Raw genomic sequence first — 20,542 nt, 5'->3', positions numbered from 1 at the left:
ACTGTGGGTCCTCTTGTTTATCTTTGTAATTTTACACCACATTTAGTCCCCAGGAAGAACCACAAGATAGTATTAAATGCATTTGTGCAGAGATGGCTAACCTGTGGCCCACCAAATGTTGGTGGACTACATCTCCCATAGTCCCTGACCATTGGCCATGCTGGCAAGGGGCTGAAGGGAACTGGAATCCCAACAAAACCTCGAGGTCCAGTGTTTATCTACCCCTGCACCAGTGGTTGCCATGCTGGTTTATATTCATCATTGGAAATGTTAGGAGGCACCTTTGAAACTCGAATGGCTAGGGAAACCATGATGTGTTCTTTTCTTAGTTAAACTGATGACAGTGTGTAAATCTCCAAATGCATTTCAACATGTTAATGAAATACGGAACCTGGTGGTTGCTTTTATAAAGAACTCTTTGTCACTGGGTCAATTTGAATGGTTAATTAGAGGTTAATATTCTGCCTGTTGTAAACATATTTTATCTTATACAAAGGTGGTTTTTATGTAGGTTTTTGATACTTGTATGAGAAAAAAATATTCAAAGAGAAAAAAATAATTAGAAAAAAACAGCAGCAGGCTGCACAAAAAGGATAATAAAATTGGCAACCCAGGAGCTATTAAAACAAAACACAGAGGAGCAGATATAAAAAAAGAAGTTAAATTCCATGAAAAGTCTGGGAGAAGAGAACAAACTTTACCTGAAATCTGAAAGACAGTAATGAGGGTGCCGGGTACACATGCATAGGAATGAAATCCCATAATCCGTGTGCCACTGTTCGTCATAATCATCATTGTGATTATGATTTAATTGCTTCCCAAGAGGCAACAGTTACATTTTATGTACTGCTAAGAGTCTCTCCAGTAGAAGACCTGGAGAAGTGCCTCCAATGAACATCTTCGTTTCTGCGCAGTGTGTTCATTTTGGTTCAGGGCCTTGTAATGAGTTGCTCTTTCTCATATCTCCCCAACAGTGTCTTTGTAAGGACCAACTCTACCCTGTCATTGGCTTTTTTGGGAAGGGGTATGGAAAAAACAATGAACCTATCAGGGGTTACATGCTGACATACATTATTGCTGTTGGTTTCATACTTATTGGTAAGTATTTGAGAGCTAATAAAGCACTGGGCAGAGTCTGATTGGACTCAGGGTTGGGCAAAACATTGAATTCTGTACTGAAAGTCCTCAACTCTATGATCTTTTTAAAAAAGAATTTTTTGATTTTGTGCTTTGAATGTAACGTGAATGAACCAGCTAACTGTCCATCTCTCTTTCCAATACTTGCAGCGGAACTGAATGCCATCGCCCCCATCATCTCCAACTTCTTCCTGTGCTCCTATGCTCTCATTAACTTCAGCTGTTTTCATGCATCCATTACCAACTCCCCAGGTGAGGGCTGTCAATGTCATGATGCTTAACATCAAAGGTAGTCCACTGGGTTAGGCACAAGGCCTTCACTTAAATTTTTTTTTTAGTATTTTGTTGTTTGTGTGCTGCCTTGGGCTCCTTCTGGGAGGAAGGATGGGATATAAATTGAATAAATAAATAAATAACATGAGCACAGAGGGTCATTACTAGCAGATCTAAACAGGCATGTGGGCCATGCACCGAGGAGCCGGGGCTAAGCTTTTCATTTTATATATGGCATTATTAGATTCCCCCCCCATTAAAATTTTTATTATATGTTTAAATTAATCTGACAGAACATCCGGGTTTGTCCTAAATGGTACATATTGGACATCAAAGACCTGTGGATATTCTAGGCTCATAACAGCTATTTAGGTTTTTCATCCTATTTTACAAAATTGTACCAGTTCCCATGTTTTCCCAAATGCAATGTAAGAATCATATTGAGAGGAGGGGCAGGATATAAACAAACAAACAAACAAACATATAAATAAATAATGTGTTCAACTATGAGGATAATAATACTGACCTATCCTACAAGGTGGCTGTAAGAACTATAGGAAGTGTATGTGTGCAGAGTGCTGTGAACACTACAAAAGTGCGCAAAGTATTATGACTCTCCTTCGTTGCCACGTCCATACAGGTTGGAGGCCCTCATTTAGGTATTACAGCAAGTGGGCGGCTCTGTTTGGTGCCATAGTGTCTGTCGTCATCATGTTCCTGCTGACCTGGTGGGCTGCCCTCATCGCCATTGGAATTGTGGTTTTCTTGCTGGGATACGTTCTCTACAAGAAGCCTGGTACGTAAGTGGCATCAGCAGCTCACACTATAAGGTCTGGAGAAAGCATGGCCTGCAAAGCATGTGCTTGATCACTGAGCTATCAATATCAGCCCACCGTATTTGTCATGCACAAGATCAACTCAAATGCATGCAGTTCGTGGCCAATGCAACTCCAGCTATTGGTAAACAAAATATCTGAACCGATCCTATTTGGTGGCTTCTCTCTCTAGGGGTGAATTGGGGCTCATCTGTGCAAGCTGGTTCCTATAACATGGCCCTGAACTATTCTGTGGGACTCAACAAGGTGGATGATCACATTAAAAATTACAGGTAAGGAAATGGAAGGTGGTAGAGGCCTTAAACTAATTTGGCACTCCTACAGGTGTGTTTGCACCACACTGTCCTTGCCCCTCCACCTCCTGATAAGCCACAGCAGTGCCGGTAATGGGAGTTCAGGTGAGCGCTACTGCCCTACCTCGCCAATCATGAGTGGCACCGTCTTTTCAGCGCATGTTGAAGACCTTCGTTTTCCAACAAGCCTTTCTGGTGGAGATTTTATCCCAGTCTGTATCTGTATTGAAGTTGGAATTATTTTTATATATGTATTTATTTTTGCTGTTCTTATTGTTAAATCAAACAAATGTAATAAATTATTGGGATGTTTTATGGGAAGTGATTCATAAATGAAATGAAATTTAAAAATAATACAGTCAGGGAATGTCCGGGATAAACTAGTAGGTCTTCAGCAATCTGCAGAAGTACCCCACCACTGGTGCTTGCCTGATCTCCATGGGGAGCTGATTCTACATAGCGGAACCAGTGCTAGCAACAGACTGCAGTGGGCCCTCAAAGGTGGCGGCAAAGCAACGGTACTATTGCCGTCACCGCTGGTGGCTTGAATAAGCTCGCCTGCATCAGTGCGCTATGCACACGCATGACTGCCATCACCCAAGATGGTAGGGGGGCATGTTGCTGCCCCTGCCGCCATCTTGGGTGAAGGCAAGCATGCGCATGCAGCGAGCTGATGCAACGATGGGGGAAGTGTCGTGGCTAGCCTGTGCTAGTGATGAGGGGGGGGGGATTGTCCGGGAGGGTGATTTCCGCTCTGAAATCTGTGCCAGCATCAGGTCATGGGACACATGACTTGATGTTATCGTGGAGCAGGAGGTATACCTGCCCAGCCCCAGCTGCAGGAGCTCTCGACCAGTGCCCAACCTGGCTGCCCGCAGGCACCAGGCTTGGTGGGAGCCACTATGGAGAAGGCCTTGGTACAGTCAAGAGGCCCCATCTGCTGCAGACCATAGTGGTCCTCAGAGAAAGCAGGTGGACTTGTAGGGGATTGTTCATGATAATAAGCAGTCTTGTAGATAACCTTGTTCCAAGCTATCTGTGTCTTCTCATTATATCTTCCTCAGACCTCAGTGCCTGGTCCTGACTGGTCCTCCCAATTTCCGCCCAGCGCTGGTGGATTTTGTGGGCACTTTCACCAAAAACCTGAGCCTGATGATTTGTGGGAATGTATTGATTGTGAGTATTTATCGTCACAGAGGAATCAACTTTTGTAGGTTATGGCTATCTATCTGTCTTAAAGATGTCTACTTCTGAAGGGCACCAGGCAGAGATAGTCTCAGCTAGAAATTACTTTGCACCCAGTTGACACTTTATGGATCCATTATCTTCACTGTGGCTTCACAAGTGATCCCTGCGGTAAACCGCCATGAGACATGAAAGGCAGTGTAAAGCACCCAGGGTCTCAAACCAAGGACCCTGGTGGCAAGGTAGACAAATGTGGTGTCATCCATTTGCTGTTGGACTCTCTCATCATTCCTAATCATTGGTTGTTTGGGCTGTGGCCAACATCTGGAGGGCACCACATCAGCTATCCCTCTGCTAGACTGATTTCAGCTGTGCCACAGTGCCACCACTGCAGATGGCCTGGGCTGCATTCACACATGGAGTTTATTGCATTGGTTTTATTTATTATAATGTGCTGCTTGACCACCCCAAATTTTGTCATTACTCCCGTGAATTTCTGGGGTAATGGGGTTGCAACGGATTCTTTCTGGAAGCAATTAACAGGGAAGTGAGCACTAAACTTCCACGGTATTCTGCTAGATTTCCAGAAGTGGCTTTTACATCATGTGAAATATCAAATAAAATGTGGAAATTAACAGGTAAAGAAACAGGAAAATGGAGCAAACTGCTGTCTGAATGCAGCCCTGGAGTGATACTACAGCTTCCAGCCCAGTAGGGTTCCAGTGACCCAGAAAGCCAACTGGATCCCAGCATGACTCTATAAAGTTGCTGGCTCTGACTTCCTCAAGTTTCTCAGTTTGAGCAACTTGCTGTATGACCACTCCCCTATCTACCGGTGGGACTGGCCATTAGGACCCAATGGACCCACAAGGGGAGGCTGATAGCATGCCCCCTCCCTTCAGCCCATGTCTCCAGATGTTTAGGGGTGTCTTGAGAATCTGCCTTTTTACACTTGGTGTTTACTGCGGAAGGCAACTGTCTAACGCTAGAGTGGCCACAACTAACATGACTGCCCCAAAAAGTGTGAAAGCAGCTTTTGATTTTGAGCGCTTGTTCCCACTGGAATGAGAGTCGGCTAATTAAGCAGCACTGAGTGATGGGCTGGGAGGGTATGGAAGATAACAGCTTCCAGCTGCAGTTTAATTGCCAAGACGAAGATCAGAAGCCGCGTTTGAAAGCAGGGTACATTAATCATAGGATGACATTCTGTTCCAGATTAGATCTTTCTTTTCTTTTCTCTTTTTGATGTGCAGCAGACTGGCAACTGCAGCTACTGGAGCTGATCAATGGGAAAATGATTGGCTCCATTGTATTATTAAGCTAGCCAAGTGTTTAAATTCAAAAATAAAAAGTGTCCCCCTGGGCCAGACTTGTCTGGAAGACACATTCCTGTAGTGAGAAGGCCTTTCTTCTAATAGCTGATGTGATAAAGCTGCTTGGAGTTTTTCATTGGTATAGGAAGGACACTCTATGCATGCTCAGAGGAACCGTTCACACCTTCTGTGGTTGAGTCATGACACTGAAACAGGGTCTCAGATGTACGTCTCAGCTATGAGTCTAGCCCATGGAGTGGGATTGGATCACAGGCTGATATTTGGCTCTGTGTCAAACCAAGGCATCAGGATTTCATCCCAACGTCTGAAGAGAGAGATATGGGGGTTTGCTCCTGGACTCATTCCCAAATCACAGCTGTCAGGATGAACACATACACTGTGGAGCAAACAGTTGCTGCAAAGTGACCTGGTTAAGACAACTTAATGGGAATGAGCCACCCTCCTCTTCGCCATCTGCCTCTGATGCAACTGCATGGAGGAAATTGAAAGCATCCACTTACTGATTAAAAATAACCATGGTTTGTTGTTACATCTGAACCAAGAACTGTGGTTAGTTTCAATGGTCATTTATTGAAACAAGCCAAGATTGGAAACTATGGTTGTAGTTCAGCAACATCTGGAGGGCCAAAGTTTCCCCACACCTGTCATAACCCGACGACGTTTCCCCTATGTCTCTTCCACCGTTTCTTCCTGCTTTATCACAGGGGCCAGGCAAACAGAAAATGTCGGAGTTCCATCTTGCTTCTAGAGACCATGTCAAGTGGCTGACCAAGCGGAAAATCAAGGCTTTCTATACAGATGTCTTAGCTGAGGACTTGAGGACTGGAGTGCAGATTCTTATGCAGGTAAACATAAAATCAAATCAAAATGAGATCTCAAAATGCCAAGGGTAAGTAGGTGGCCTCAATTCTGCAATTGCTGCATTGAGGAATCCTCAGTATGATTCTTCTTGTAAATATTCAGTATTCTCCACTGGACAAAGTAAGATAGTAAGACACAACAGTTACTTTATCCAATGGAGAATACTGAACATTTTCAGCAGCAGTGCTTTAAGGCAGAATACTTCATGCTGCTGGCAGTACTGAGCTGAACCAGTTTTACAGCACATTCAGCCCAGTTGTGTCCACCTGGGTTCTTGGTTCAGCACCATGAAGACTCGAAAGGGGGGGCAGTGTCACTGTGATTTATAAAGATGCCATCTTGCTTTCCAGGCTCCCTCTCCATCTGAGTGCCCTTCTAGAGTGTTTGTACTTTGCATTGAGCCAGCATGACAGATTGGGGATTCTGTTGGGGTACCACCCATCCTGCTGCCCAACAGTCTCCCTCCCTCCCTGAACTGACAGAGATAGTCCCGGATTCAGTTCAGTTGTGTCCTCCTGGTTGTTGGTTCAGCATATTAATGTATTAAATGTGGGATTTGTAACCTTTGTCTTAACGGCTCTGGTTCTGATGCAATATATTAGTTGGCATTCAATGGGATGACTCTTTCAGGTGGTCACATGAAGCCCTTTATACACTTGATAAAGGTGGCCACCACCATTCCTCACTCAGAACTGACTTTCATTTCTAACAACTGTATTTAAGATTATGTGACTCTTCAGATATAGCCCACTTATAGCCCAGCTGAGCCTTCTTCTTCTTCTTCTTCTGACCAAAAGAGACCAGTGGGTGGGAGTTAACACAACCCACCTATTAACCTTTATCACCACTGGCTATTTCGTGGTTCTAGGAATGGAAGCAATTATAATGAAGCCAAATCAGAGTGAGAGTGATGCTTCCTACCTTTACTCTGAAGCCTTGTAGTAAAGAGAAAGGGGGGGATGCAACTAGATTCTGCCAATAAGTTCACACCATATGTCACCCCTGTTTAAAGTTTCCCCCAGTATTGGCAAAATTCTCCCCAACTTCATAGCCCACAAACAAGCTTATGGAGGCTCAGCATCAGTTATGTGTATGGAAAATATTTTGACCTAAAAAAAAGATATCTTTCTTTGATGAAGGCCTCAGGTCTTGGGAGAATGAAACCCAATGTCCTTGTGATCGGGTTCAAGAAGAACTGGCAGGCAGCCCATCCTCAGACAGTGGAGGAATACATTGGGATTCTGCAGTAAGTTGGGCAAGTGGTTGTTGTGTAGAATTTGTATAAGTGAATCCGCAGCTGCCGCTGCCTTTGGCCCCATTCTCACCAGGGATGAACTGATCTGTCTCTTTCTGGCCTGTGCCAATTTTGCATGTGTTTCTTTATAAATCCATTGGTCCTGATCTAGGCAGACATCAATGAACAGCATCAAGAGGGCCAGGAGGCTCCAGGTTTTGGAAGTAGGCCCCTTACTAGGGTGTGGGCCTTAGAGGGTGCCCAACAATGTCTGCCTCTGGCACCAGCCCTGCCACTTTTACGGCCAGCAAGCATTGCTGCCTTACAGGCTTTATGAATTTCAGTGCAACTTGCAGGATGGCTGTGCAAGTTGGATCTAAGAAAAGTTTGATCAGTTGCCTAGAGGGGGATTGGGTGGGCTTTCCCTCACCAGAGGCCTTCAAGAGAGTCAGGACAGCCATCTGTTGGGGCTGCTCTAGGTCTGGATTGCCTGCATTCAGCAGGGGGTCGGCCTACAAGGCTGCTTCCAACTCTAACGATTCTATCATATGTCTTACATTGCCTCTTGCTCTTTGACTTTGTATCCCAGTGATGCTTTTGACTTCAAGTACGGTGTGTGCATGATGCGGATGAAGGAGGGGCTCAACATCTCCAGGCTCATGCAGGCTCACAGTGAGTTCCTACGTCACGTCTTGCTGGGGCAGAGGCTTCCTGGATTTGGACTGAATTACACAAGGGGGGAATTAGGAACATTGGACATGCCCTTATACCGAGGCAGACCCCTGGTCTATTTAGCTTAGGATGCTGGTGGGGATGGAACCTGGGACCTTCTGCATGCAACGCAGGTGGTCTAGCACTGACCTCAGGTCCCCCTACTTAAAGAGGAATATAGAAAGCTGCCTTTTACTGGGTCAGACCATTGGTCCATGTAGCTCGGTACTGTCTACTCTGACTGGCAGTGGCTCTCCAGGGTTTCAAGCAGGAGACAATTCCTAGCGCTACCTGGAGATGCCAGAGATTGGATCAGGGACCTTCTGATGCTCTCACCACTGAGCTATGACCTTTCCCTTAATTCTAAATCAAGAAGAAGGGAGCCCCCTCCCCATGATATGAGTCACCCAACACATTATGTTCAGTTGTGGCTCCTCGCAAGCCATCATGCAGTGATAAGCACCCAGGCCAAGAGGCTAGCCAATATATATACACACAACCTTCTAAAAACAGTTAAAAACTCCTAAAAGCAATCACATACTCTCATACTAATAAACTAATGCCAAGAGGGCAAAATCACCGTCCCTGAGTCTCTGTTACATCCAAACCGGGAGGTGGGGAGTTGTTTTGCTCCAAAGAAGCCATGATCTATGACCAGGGTTTGTTTTTGGCTTACTGATTGTGGTTTGTTTGAGTGATACAAGACGGCAGTATCCGCAGGTTCATGGAAATCCCAAGATTTGCAAAAACCAGTATGGAATTTTGGTGGGGGTAAGGACCCCTAAAACAGCCCAATGACGGCTAAGCATTTTTAGATTGCATTTTTAGATTGTTGCAACCTACCCTGGGACCTTATGGTGAAGGGTGGGTAAGAAATCTAATAAATGAATAAACAAGCAAACTTTGCCTGGCAATGGGAGTTTTCCAAAGTCCAGCAAACTGGCTTAGAAACCCACTTCATACCGAAGTTGCGCGCACGTGCGCACCCCCCCCACAGACTCTCACCTTTAACAGTCTTGCACACCATTCCCCCACATACCTAATTACCCTTCCTTCCTCAGATGGGAGGGCACCCTCGTGCCTCTTTTTGATAGCAACCAGTTTCCCATTGCACCTCATTTATTCTACCAGCAGCTTCCTTTTGAAAGGAAATATATGCCCGGAACCTCCTCTTAACTAGGATTGTTGGGGACCCATCAGATTGGAGAGTGCTCATCTGCTCTGATCGGAGAAAAACCTGCAGAGGAGTTTGCTCATCTGACAGCTCAGGGCTCTGCAGTAGTCTACCTAACACAGAGCCTTCCAGATGTTTGGGACTACAACTCCCATCAGCCCCAGCCAGCACACTTCTGGGTGTTGTAGCCCAAAAAACCTAGAGGGCATCAGGTTGGGGACGGCTGCTCTAAATCATTGCTACAAAGCTAGAAAGAGTGAGGCCACTGAGGGCATCTGCCGTGCACAGCTTTTAGTACTGGCCTATATGCAGGAGTGCAGTCATCTGGGGTCTCGGGGTGTCTTAGACCCTTTACTTTTTTGGGAGCAGGGGCCCAGCAGGTTCCCTATATCTCCAGCCATCTACAAGCCAACCAGCATGAAAGGGGAGTGTGTTAGCTACTGAGAAGAGTCTTCTTCAGAGCTGGGAAAAGTTACTTTTTTGAACTACAGGTCCCATCAGCCCAATCCAGTGGCTACACTGGCTGGGGCTGATGGGAGTTGTAGTTCAAAAAAAGTAACTTTTCCAAGCTCTGGTCTTCTTACATGCTTCCTTGCTCTTTCCTGCTGATTGGAGCCAATCAGAATGAAAGGAGGTGAGTCAGCCACTGAGAAGAAGACTCTTCGCAGTAGCTACCACTCTCCCCTTTTATGCTGATTGGCTCCCAGGGATGCCTGTTGTTGTGGGAGAAGGTGTGCGTGGGCAGGACTGAGGAGTGCAGAGATGACAATGGAGAGCAAACAAGTGAGTAAGGGCAAGTGGTATGACTATCATGAAGGGACCCTGCACTTCTGAATTTACTACTGCCTATATGAACCATTTGCCCAGCTCCTTCTCTTATATGATTTATTTAATTTTTTACATTCTTTTAAGGCATTTATATGTCGTGTAATCATTAGCTCTTCAGTCAGAAAAGGCTCCCAGAGTGGCTTACAAATGTCAGTGATAAGACCATCTCTGCCCTCAGACACAACACAAAAGGAAAAGAGATTGGGAGGAAGGAGGAAAAAGAAAACTCAGGCACAAGTTCTTAGCTGATCATATTATAAGCATTTGCTATACTTAACATTGCAGTGTTGCTTATGACTTTGTACTGATGCAGAACTGAAAGCAAAACATGCAAGAAACAACCATAGCTGAATGAAAGAATTGTTAAGTGTTTAAATACACAGGATGTACATCTGTGTTGCACCTTTTCTGAAATTGGAGCCCTCCAGATGTTGCTGGACTACAGCTCCCAACAGCCATGCTGGCTGGGCTGGCACGAGCAGAGCTTGGAAAAGTTACTTTTTTGAACTACAACTCCCATCAGCCCCAGCCAGCATGGTCACTGGATTGGGCTGATGGGAGTTGTAGTTCAAAAAAGTAACTTTTCCAAGCTCTGGGCACGAGCTATAGTCCAAGGCATTTGGAGGGCACCACGCTGGGGAAGAAGGCCCTGTTGTGCTCATGGTGTCTTCTCCTTTTCTCCAGTTAACCCAGTGTTTGACCCAGCCGAAGACTCACAGAAGAACAGCGAGCAACCAGCTGTAATCGGCACAAGTCAGTTCCGAGCAGGTTCATCTTTTTGAATGCAAATGAGTCTTGCCTGTGTGGAGAAGCTGATAGGCGCTTGCCTTGGAGGGTGGGCTTGCTTTGAAATCAGGGCCTGCAGACTCAGAATGGCAATGTCTTCTTCTGCGGTAGAGCTGCTAGCAGCTGTCTTAGTCCCTGGCTCAGCTGTTCTCATAACCTGCTTGAGGGCTTCCCACAGAGGCATCTTGGCTGGCAACAGAATGCTGGACTGGATAGGCTTTTGGCTTGATCCAGCTGGGCTCTTGTTATGTTCTTCCTTTTTTCTTCTCTATACAAGCCTATTTGTTTCACTGTCATTGCTTCCTCCCAGAATCAAGAACAGGGGTAGCCAACATGGTGCCCTCCAGCTCTCATCATTCCTGTCATCATTGGCCATTCTGACTGGGGCTGATGGAAGTTGGAGTCCAACAACGTCTGGAGGGATACATAATTGATATTTAATTCTGTTGATGATGCTTGCCCCTAGGATTTAGTTTTTTCTCCCCAGTTGTGCAAATGGGATGTAAGTAAAAAGAATCCCAGATTCATTGTGCCTCCCACCGTGCAGCTTGGCTGTTCCCTGGATCAGGAATGTATCATTCACATGTAAAAAATGTGCCTCAAATGGCCATTGTGTTCTACTGCCTCCTACGATGCCTGTGTTACGCCATCATTGTTAATACCCATTTCAACGTATGATCACAGCTGCATCTGAGACTAAGGATGGGATTTTCTGAAAATGTCCATGTTGAGCTTATCTGCATGGCTTTTTTTTCTGATTCTCATCTTGCTCCTTCATCTCAATGAGAAGTGAGTTTTTTAATCAGTTCCACTAAAAATTCAAACAATTATCTGATATTATACACATTATTATACATATAATGTTATATGCATATTTTTATCTGTGCCGCTAAAAAGAGAAGCAATTATATTATACGTATATTATATTAAGCAGACTCTCTGGACACATTGGCACCACATGGCCTGAACCTGGAGGACAGTACCAGCATCACTTAGCTTCTGCAAAGGAAGCCCCTCTGAGGATTCCATCCTCAAAGCTCTATAACTGCCACCTTGGTAACAGCATTTGTATGTTAGCAGCTGATGAAGGTGGAAGCTGAAACGTTTTGTTAATATAATAAAAACCTCTGTTTGGTTAATCACAATTACGTTCATATATTATATTAAGCATATATATTCCAGGTTTCCTAAACTAACAAACACATAAACAGATACATACAACAATGCGTTAATGTATAAATACTTGTAAGAAAAAATATGCTGTAGAAGCATAGTACAGCATGGGGCTTAACACTTTTATAAGTATTATAAGTTGTATCTAGTGTGACTCCTACTCAGAGCAGATCCGTTGAAATGAAAGGATGACTAACTTAGGTGCATTGGGTTGTATGCAACTTAGTCCTACTCAGAGTAGACCTATTGAAATGAATGAACCTAAGTTAGCCACGCCCATTGATTTCAATAAGTCTACTCTGAGTAGGTCTAACACTGAATATCACCCATTAATTTCAATATGTCTGAATAGAGCATAGTTGGATACATCTCTATATGTATAGTATGCATGTTTTTGTATATAATTTTGCACATAATTAGATGGGCTGTTTTTTTTTTTTAAAAAACTGATAATGCATGAGCAGCTCAGACATAAAACAGATGCTCAATGAAAGGGGCGGTCTAATGGAGGCAAAGTTCAAGTGAGTTGGAGCCACCAAATTCTGTTCATAAATCTGTCATCCTTCCCTATAATCAGGCAACACAAACCAAACCTGAATCATTGCTGCCTCTGAAATTGGATCCCCATTTCATAGTGAACAGAATGGAAAGCAGAAGATCTCCACATAGCCAATACAGGCATTTCATTCCCTAAATAGGCTTGTAAAAATTCACTTGGGGCCTTGCCATTGAAATCCTGGGCACTATCTTACTCATGCTCTTCTCTTTTTTTGTCTTTCTAGTGGATCCTGACGCTCTAGTAGCAGAACAGCAAGCAAGCACCATCTTCCAGATGGCACAGGGCAAGAAAACCATTGACATCTATTGGCTCTTTGATGATGGAGGTAATTTTGACATCCTTCCCCTGTGTAGGGCTCAGGAAAGGAACACTTTGTGGTGCCAAATGGGCCCTGCACCTTCTAGTCCAGGCCACTGTTTGGACCTACAACCACCACCTTTGTTTTTGAAGCTGGCAGTTGGGACCTGTGTCTGATCCCCTGAATTTCTACAGCCTGCACAAGTGGGCAACTTTCTTGGGTGATAATAATCTCCACTGCCACTTCTTGAACCCCAGACTTACTAGGACCAGCAATGGGGTTCCCTTCCTTTGAGGAAGTCTTATCTGATTCTGATATGGAAAGCTGATGAGACATGACAAAAACCTCCGTTTCTAGTGAACACAATTAAAGACATCACCATACAATATATAAGAGCCAGCATAAAATTACTCATAAATAGCACTGCAGATTTTTTTTCTTTAAAAAGTCTTCAGAGCCCATCTAAAGATGAGAGGAGGAGAGAGGGCATGACAGAACTCTCCAGGAAGAGTGTACCACAGCTGTGGAGCCACCACTGAGAATGCCCTGCCACTGGTGTCTTTGCTAATGTTGAGTTAGAGAGCAAGGTCTCTAATGCCAACCACAGGGCTTGGGTCACTTCATGCTGGTGCAAGCGGTTCTTCAGACAGCCCAATCCTAGGCCATTTAGGCTTTTAAATGAAGTCACTTGGGAGCAGGGAGCTTTTTCCTTTCTGCCATAGACGAACAGACTCCCCTTGATGCTCACTGTGTATAGCAGCCCAGACTCCCTGAGTACAGGCAAAGAAAGCTGGAGGAAATCTCAGTCGTACCCATAAACAAGGAAGAGTCATTGGCTAGGATTCTCTGCATTTGCCTTTGCTTCTCTCTGTCTTCTTAGTGGCTAAGAAATTTTCTCTTGGAGTTGGGGAGAGGAGGAGTAGGGGAGGATCAAAGAAAATTAAAGCTGGGATGGCCAACTGTTCCATAGGTGCAGTGGCAAAGTTTGAAGTGCAGGAGCTCATCATGACAGTCCCAGACCCACATGTCCAAGGAGAGTCCAAAATGCAAGAAGGTGTGTTGATCCATTATGCTATCTACTACTTACCTACCTGTAATTTCCCTAACAACAAATACGCCCGGCAATATGTCCTACTGAACATTATCTGCAGTAATGCTGACCCCATTAACCCTCTCCTGCCCATACTCCAGACCCTTTTGCTATGATCAGATATAGAGATCTCGTCACCTTTATATATTGTTCCACATTCTCAGCAACTAGTCAAAGGGGCTGCTTTGAGGCACATGATGTAGCAAACGTTGCTACAGTTAAGTTGGTCTGGGTCTGGTTAGTGCTTGTACAGCAGGCCACCAGGGAACTGTATTTATAACCTTGAATTCCTTCTTGGAAGAACGTTGTGACATAAAACAGCTCTCCATGGCTCCAGGTTGGTGAAGGCTGATGTTTGTTATTATTATTAATTACCCACCCTTCACCCAAAGGTCCCAGTGTGGGTTACAACTATTTTAAAACACATCGTTAAAAATAACCTAAACATCATCACAGAAAATAGGGTGAGTCCTCAAAATATACATCTGAGGTGTCAAAGGCCAGGGTAAAGAGGTGCGCCTTCAGCATTTGCCAAAAGTTTTATAATGAAGTTGCCAGATGCGCCTTGTGGGGAGGGAGTTCCACAGCTTAGGAGCTGCCACAGAGAAGGCCCTCTCCCAGGCCACCACCACTGAACTTTGGAGGGTAGCGGAACTACCAAAAGGGCCTCCTCTGCTGATCTCTACACCCAAGAGGTTCTGTAGGGAAGGAGGTGGTCTTTCAGATATTTGGGACCTAATTTGTTTAGGGCTTTAAACACTAACGTGAGCACCTTGAACTGGGCCCGGAAACTAACTGGCAACCAATGCAGCTGTTTTAAAATGGGAGTTATATGAGTTCTAAAGGGAACCCCAGCCAGCAATCTGGCTGCTGCATTTTGGACCAGTTAAAGTTTCTGAGTCATCTTCAAGGGCAGCCCCACGTGGAGCTCATTGCAATAATCCAGTCTAGAAGTTACCAGAGCATGAAGCACTGTGGCCAAGTCTCTGTCCAAAAGTGGCTGGAACTGGAGAACCAGCCAGAACTGGAAAAAGGCACTCCGAGCCACTGAGCCTCCAGTGACAGTGCTGGATCCAGGAGTACTCCTAAGCTGCAGACCTGCTCCTTCAAGGAAAGAGCAATCCCATCCAGAACAGGCTGCCTTCCCACCTCCTGGATATGAGAACTCTGGGCAAATAACACCTCTGTCTTTTCAGGATTCAGCCTCAATAAAGGACTCTTTTGACAATTCCTCCTCCATTGTGGTTACTCAACTTCTTTTAGATGAAGAACCCCCTGTGTTGTTGTTTTTCTTTCACTTGGCAGGCCTGACACTCCTCATCCCATACCTCCTTGGCCGCAAAAAGAGGTGGGGCAAATGCAAGATCCGGGTCTTTGTTGGCGGGCAGATCAACAGGATGGATGAAGAACGGAAGGCGTAAGTCCAGAACGGCCAGTGATACTGCAGATAATTTGGAGTCACTTGTGTTCTCTTTCCCTATAGATGGGAAAGGGCTGAAGCCTACTTTGGAGTAGACTGGGAGTGGTGGGATTTCCCCACCGATTTCAGAGGTCTTTGGATCAGGCCAATAGACTTCCAAGTCCACATGAGCAAGAACCTATCTGGGTGACTGGTGTTTGCTTGACAGACTTCACCACGAGAGACATGAGATTCTGGGAAGCGGAGGGCAGAACGGAGGGGGGAGGGGTTGTCTGGGGTTCATTGTAGTCTAAAACAGCTGGAAGGCACCATGTTGGCAAAGCCTGATCTAAGGTATACATACATACACACATACATAAATTTTATTACAAAAAGCTTAAAAGAAAGGTAAGCTAGATGAAACCATCACCTTTACAATGAGTGGAGATAGATCTTAGGCACTTTGCTCTGATCTTCTTGGCCTTGATAGCAAACAAAGCCATTTGGTTAGTAGCATGTGGCTCATTATCAGATGGCAGAATTAATATTTTCTCAGATGATGTTCTGCTGGACATTTTTTTAACAGAGGAACAATAAATTTCTTTCTAGAAGAGGAATACAACTCGCAAACCAGCATATAATGAACAATATTTTCTCTTTGTAAGGTACCACAAATACATAAATGCTGAGTAATTGGTAATTTAGCATATCTTCCATCTAAAAACACAGAAGCCATTATCTGAAAGCGTTAAAGCAGTAAAGGCTTGCCTTAAAGGAAAGAATATCAACGTATAAAGGTAGGGGGACAAACAGCTAGTATCTTTAAGGTCGCTCTACCATCTTCTTAATCCTGATAACTAAATAGTCCTTCCATCCTGACTAGCATCCATAAAAAATAGTGAGTCCCGAAGTTTTACTTTTACTTTGAAGTCCTGCTCCTGAAATAATGAATTCACTGACAGTACTGAGCAAGTCTTCCAACCATGTCATGGGACCAACCTCCTCCATAATTTTGTTCTTGGAAACATAATTTTGCTATATGATGGTCAGGCATATCCAGCAATGTTTTAAGATATAAAAACCAGGCCTTATTTGTCCTCACCGCAATTGAGGGTAGATCCACTTCAGTGTTGAGCAGAGCAGCTAGAGTATTGCTCTAAGGGAGTGGTTCCCAACCTTTATGAGCATGGGACCCCCTTTGTAAGCTCAAAACATTTCATGACCTCCCCCACTAATTGTAATTTGAGTCTCTGTTAATTGAAAAATGGTGCGTGGCAAAATCACAACTCCAAATATCCCTTTGCATAAAAAGCTCCCTGCAAACACTGAGGTCTTGTTTTTTCTTAAATGCAAAGGTCCAATCAAATTGGTATCCCCCCAGCCCTGTCTGAAGATATACAGTCCTGTCTCCCAACACCAGTGGGTTACAGTGTTGAACTAAGATCCGGGTTCAAATCCTCACCCAGCCATGAAGCCCACTGGGTGACCTTGGGCCAGACACAGTCTCTCAGTTTGATCTATCTCACAGGGCTGGTGTAAGGATAAAATGGAAAGGGGGAGAACTGTATGCAACTTGAGCAACTTGGAGGAAAGGTGGGATATACATGCGATGATAATTAAATAAATAAATACATTTCAGCTGCAGCATGTGGACCCCAGCCTCAGCCAACCTGCTGAGTTTTTTAAAAAAAAATAATCAAGAAGCATCAGTGTGGTAATGGTGGGGATGCTGGATTGTGAAGGTGTAAGGGTTGATAGATTGAGGAGGGGGTTAGTGCTTTTAGGCCTTGGGATGATCAGTGTACACTTGGAAAACGAGAGTGGAGCAGAAGACAGATCAGCTCATGCACGCACACAAACACACCTGCCCCTCCTGCAAGCATCTGTAGGCATGATGCATTTGGGCACATGGGAGTGGGGAAGCCCTCAACTGCTGCAGCATGTTGGAGAGAGTGTTGGGGGGCAGAGTGTAGGTGGAAGAAAGGGGGGACTCTGGTACATACACTTAGCCTCAAAGGTGGGGGGCGAGCAAGTCCTGAGCTTCTTCACTGCTCCTTGGCTCCGTCTGGGCTGAAGGCGAGATCTGGGCAGCCTCGCAAATAAGAATAATTTTTAAAAGGAGGTGGCAGAAAAGCAGGAGCCAAGAAAGGCAGGCAGGCTGGCTGTCAGGAAGGGAGGGGGAAAGCAGCCTTTCCTTGCAGCCTTGCTTCATGAAAATCCCCCTCCTCTCATTCTGAGTAAGGGTGTTGTCAACAGCAGCAGTGCGAGGAAACGGCAGCCAGTGATAGTAATTCCCTCTTCTTCCTGGTAGCTCCACCCTCAGCTCCTTTGGCATCTGCCGCGTGTTTTATAGGCAGATGCCTGCCCTCTGCGCACCTAAAAGACGCTCTGGCGCTTCAGCAAAAGTCCTCCCTTCTCATTTGGAGCAAAGGGGAGGTGTCGTCTGCAGCAGCAGTAGGGAGCAGACAGTGCCCAGGGAGTGAAGACTTTTTAAAAAATTAATAAATAACTCATTTCTTTACTGTTTGTGGCCCCCTCTGCATTACTTCACGGCCCCCTGGGGGTCACTGCCCCCCGGTTGGGAATCACTGATCTAAGTACCTCATATGATGAGAGATTACTGTAGTTTAATTATCCTCAGAAAACAGAGAAGCAGCGTTTGCTTGGGGTGTGAGGAAGCACTAAAATGGCAGGGAGGATATATAATTTTTGGAAAATCTTCTCTCTGTCCTCTTTCAGGATTATCTCCTTGTTGGGCAAATTCCGGCTTGGCTTCCACGAGATCCACATCCTTCCTGACATTAACCAGAAACCCCGACCTGAACAGTAAATCATGGCTAATTAACAATAGCTTCTTGCTCACTCAATTTAATAGTCTAGAACTGGCTTATTTATTGTTGTTTTATTAAATATTTCTGGTTTTATTTATTTATTACATTTTAAGTTTTTTTCACATTAAAAATAATACAGGATGATTATGTTAAATGCATAATATAATGTTCTGGTTTTTTTCATTGATCATACATATACATTAAAGATTGTGTAATAATTTATATCTGCTCTTGGAGGTCACTGATTCATAGGGTCGCCATAAGTCGTAGTCGACTTGGGGGCACATGACAACAACAATAATTTATATCACAAGTACCTTACATTTTATATTAGAAAAAGGAGATACAAATATGAATCTAAAGCTAAGGAAAAATAGAAATGATCATGACGTATCTAAGCATATCTTACTGAATAATAAATAACTGATCTCCTATATTTATCATATATAAGTGACCAATTCTTTTCCTTGAACACATAATCAATTTTTGTCCTGTTTATTCCTATCTCTTTTTTTAACACAATGAACAACAGCATCCCATATCTTTAATACTGTTTTGTATGGCCTTTGTGTCTTCAACATGATTGCTAACTTAATAATGCTTACTTGTTCCCAATTGCCTTTTGTGCCTTGCCTTTCCATTAAAAAAAGAAAAATCTACAAGGCAACTAGCAACACTAAAGATAAATACAAAACAGGGAACAAAACCTAAATCCTAAAACAGGAGTGGAGAACTGGATCTGACCAGTGTACCAGATCCTTATTGCCTCATCCCACTGTAGGTCAAGTTTGAAAGGTGGGCAGGGCGGCCCAATCTGTCAATTAACTGACATCACAAGGTGTCAGGTGATCCATTTTTGCCCGAGTGGTTCGAAATCTAATCATGCGGGCAAAAGCACAGTGATTTGCCAACCCTGAAAACAAGGACAATTTGTCAGAAGCAGTTACGTTTTCAAGCCCATGCTAGATGGCATGCCCAGTTCACAGGCCTGCTGGAATGGCACAGTCTTCATCTAAGACACCAAGAAAGAGGCAGAACATACATCCCAAGGGAGGGAGTTCTACAAGGCTAGCATCATTGATTAGACGGTCCTACTCAGTATGTAAACCTACTTAATTTGCAGTTCCCAGACCAATATGCAAAACTGAAACGCAGCTATCCCTTCAAAATGCCCACTTCTCCAAATGTTGTGATGTAGTTTTCCAGCCAAAACATGTATACAAAAGTGTGATCGTGAGGGAAAGCATGCATTAAAAACATATGTAATAGTGAAAATAACACACAACAATGCATTATATTGGGGGAAATTGTTAGGGGGAAATGTATATTTGGCCATTTTTTTTATACAGAAATGTGTGTATCATGTGTGCATAAAAATGCTGATGAATTTTCAAGGAGTGTTTTTTACTAAAAAAAAAAATCAAAAATTGACATGGAAATGCAGCAAACTGAATTTATGATTGGGAAAATAAATCTGAAATGGACAGATTTGTCCGTCGGTTGTATTTGCAGAGCTGTGCTGGTCCCCTCAGCTAAGAAAGATCAGTAAAGGGCCAAGTGAGCTTCATAATGAATGCAGGGATGTTCTAGGGAAGAGAGAGGTACTAAGCACAAAAGATGCTGCCTGATTACCCACGGGGACTCCTGGTTTTGTTCACAGCGTGAAGAGATTTGATGACTTAATCGCTCCCTTCAGACTGAACGATGGCTTCAAAGATGAGGTGGTGGTGAATGAGATGAGACACGGATGCCCGTGGAAGATTTCTGACGAGGAGGTCACAAAAAACAAAGCTAAGGTCTGAGGCCGTGTTGCCAGGACTGGGTTCAGACGTTCAGCAGCACAGGCAGTGAAAAAGAATGGTTGTCTCCCCTCCCAAGGCCATGTGCCTTTACAGCAGGGGCAGCTAACCTCTGGCCCTATAGATGCTGCTGGAGTCCAGCTCCCATTGGTTCCCTATTGTCGCATGCCCTTCCCTCTGCCATATGAGAAGCATCATCCATCAGTTGTTTCAGCCATCTTGCCAAGATACGTCTTTTTGTCCTGGGTTTCCTTGACCCCTAAGATTGGACCACACTATTACTAAATTCCTGTTTTTACAATACAGTTGTAGGAACTGTTCTTCCGGGCCACAGGCTTCCACACCCCTGGCTTGAGGCTTCCAAAGTTCCAAGCAGAAGAGGGAAACAATCCTGGGTGAAGTTTCCCTGCTTCGATAGTCTGAAGCACCCAGTGCTTTAAATATAATGCCTTTGGCAAGCCTGCCTCAAGCCTAGCCCAAAGGATGAGATGGTGTCGCTCTCATGCACACTGCAGTACATAGAAAGGTCTCTGTGCACTGTGGGGGGTTGTGTCTCTAATCTCTAACTGAGCCTACAGAAGTGAACAATTTACAAAATACTATCCATACAATAATTAAAAGCATCTAAAAATACGTGCCTAAAACCCGAAAACATGTACAAAAAAAAGTAAAACTGCTAAAATGCCACTTGACATTTATGTCTTAAAAGCCCAGGTGAACAAATATGTCTTCAGCGATGTA

At 44.3% G+C, this 20,542-nt stretch overlaps 1 protein-coding gene across 4 annotated transcripts in view; it reads left to right on the top strand.

Moving 5' to 3' along the window:
• The window catches only part of SLC12A3 (solute carrier family 12 member 3), a 50,382-nt gene that overhangs the window by 27,181 nt on the left and 2,659 nt on the right, over positions 1 to 20,542 (top strand). For 2 of the 4 annotated variants that reach the window (XM_061593700.1, XM_061593701.1), the window contains 14 exons: positions 975 to 1,098; positions 1,288 to 1,389; positions 2,051 to 2,206; positions 2,419 to 2,518; positions 3,604 to 3,715; positions 5,763 to 5,903; positions 7,059 to 7,165; positions 7,743 to 7,825; positions 10,551 to 10,592; positions 12,027 to 12,035; positions 12,608 to 12,709; positions 15,078 to 15,189; positions 17,911 to 17,997; positions 19,663 to 19,798. In XM_061593700.1, coding sequence (XP_061449684.1) covers positions 975 to 1,098; positions 1,288 to 1,389; positions 2,051 to 2,206; positions 2,419 to 2,518; positions 3,604 to 3,715; positions 5,763 to 5,903; positions 7,059 to 7,165; positions 7,743 to 7,825; positions 10,551 to 10,592; positions 12,027 to 12,035; positions 12,608 to 12,709; positions 15,078 to 15,189; positions 17,911 to 17,997; positions 19,663 to 19,798 — 1,413 coding nt within the window. Of the gene's footprint in view, positions 1 to 974; positions 1,099 to 1,287; positions 1,390 to 2,050; positions 2,207 to 2,418; positions 2,519 to 3,603; positions 3,716 to 5,762; positions 5,904 to 7,058; positions 7,166 to 7,742; positions 7,826 to 10,550; positions 10,620 to 12,026; positions 12,036 to 12,607; positions 12,710 to 15,077; positions 15,190 to 17,910; positions 17,998 to 19,662; positions 19,799 to 20,542 lie in introns of all 4 variants that reach the window. The other 2 variants (XM_061593698.1, XM_061593699.1) reach the window with 1 other exon arrangement.

The sequence above is a fragment of the Rhineura floridana genome, chromosome 13, assembly GCF_030035675.1.
Source record: "Rhineura floridana isolate rRhiFlo1 chromosome 13, rRhiFlo1.hap2, whole genome shotgun sequence".
Lineage (NCBI taxonomy): Eukaryota > Metazoa > Chordata > Lepidosauria > Squamata > Rhineuridae > Rhineura > Rhineura floridana.
Note: the sequence above shows the minus strand (reverse complement) of the source record. Positions and strands in the feature narration are given on the sequence as shown.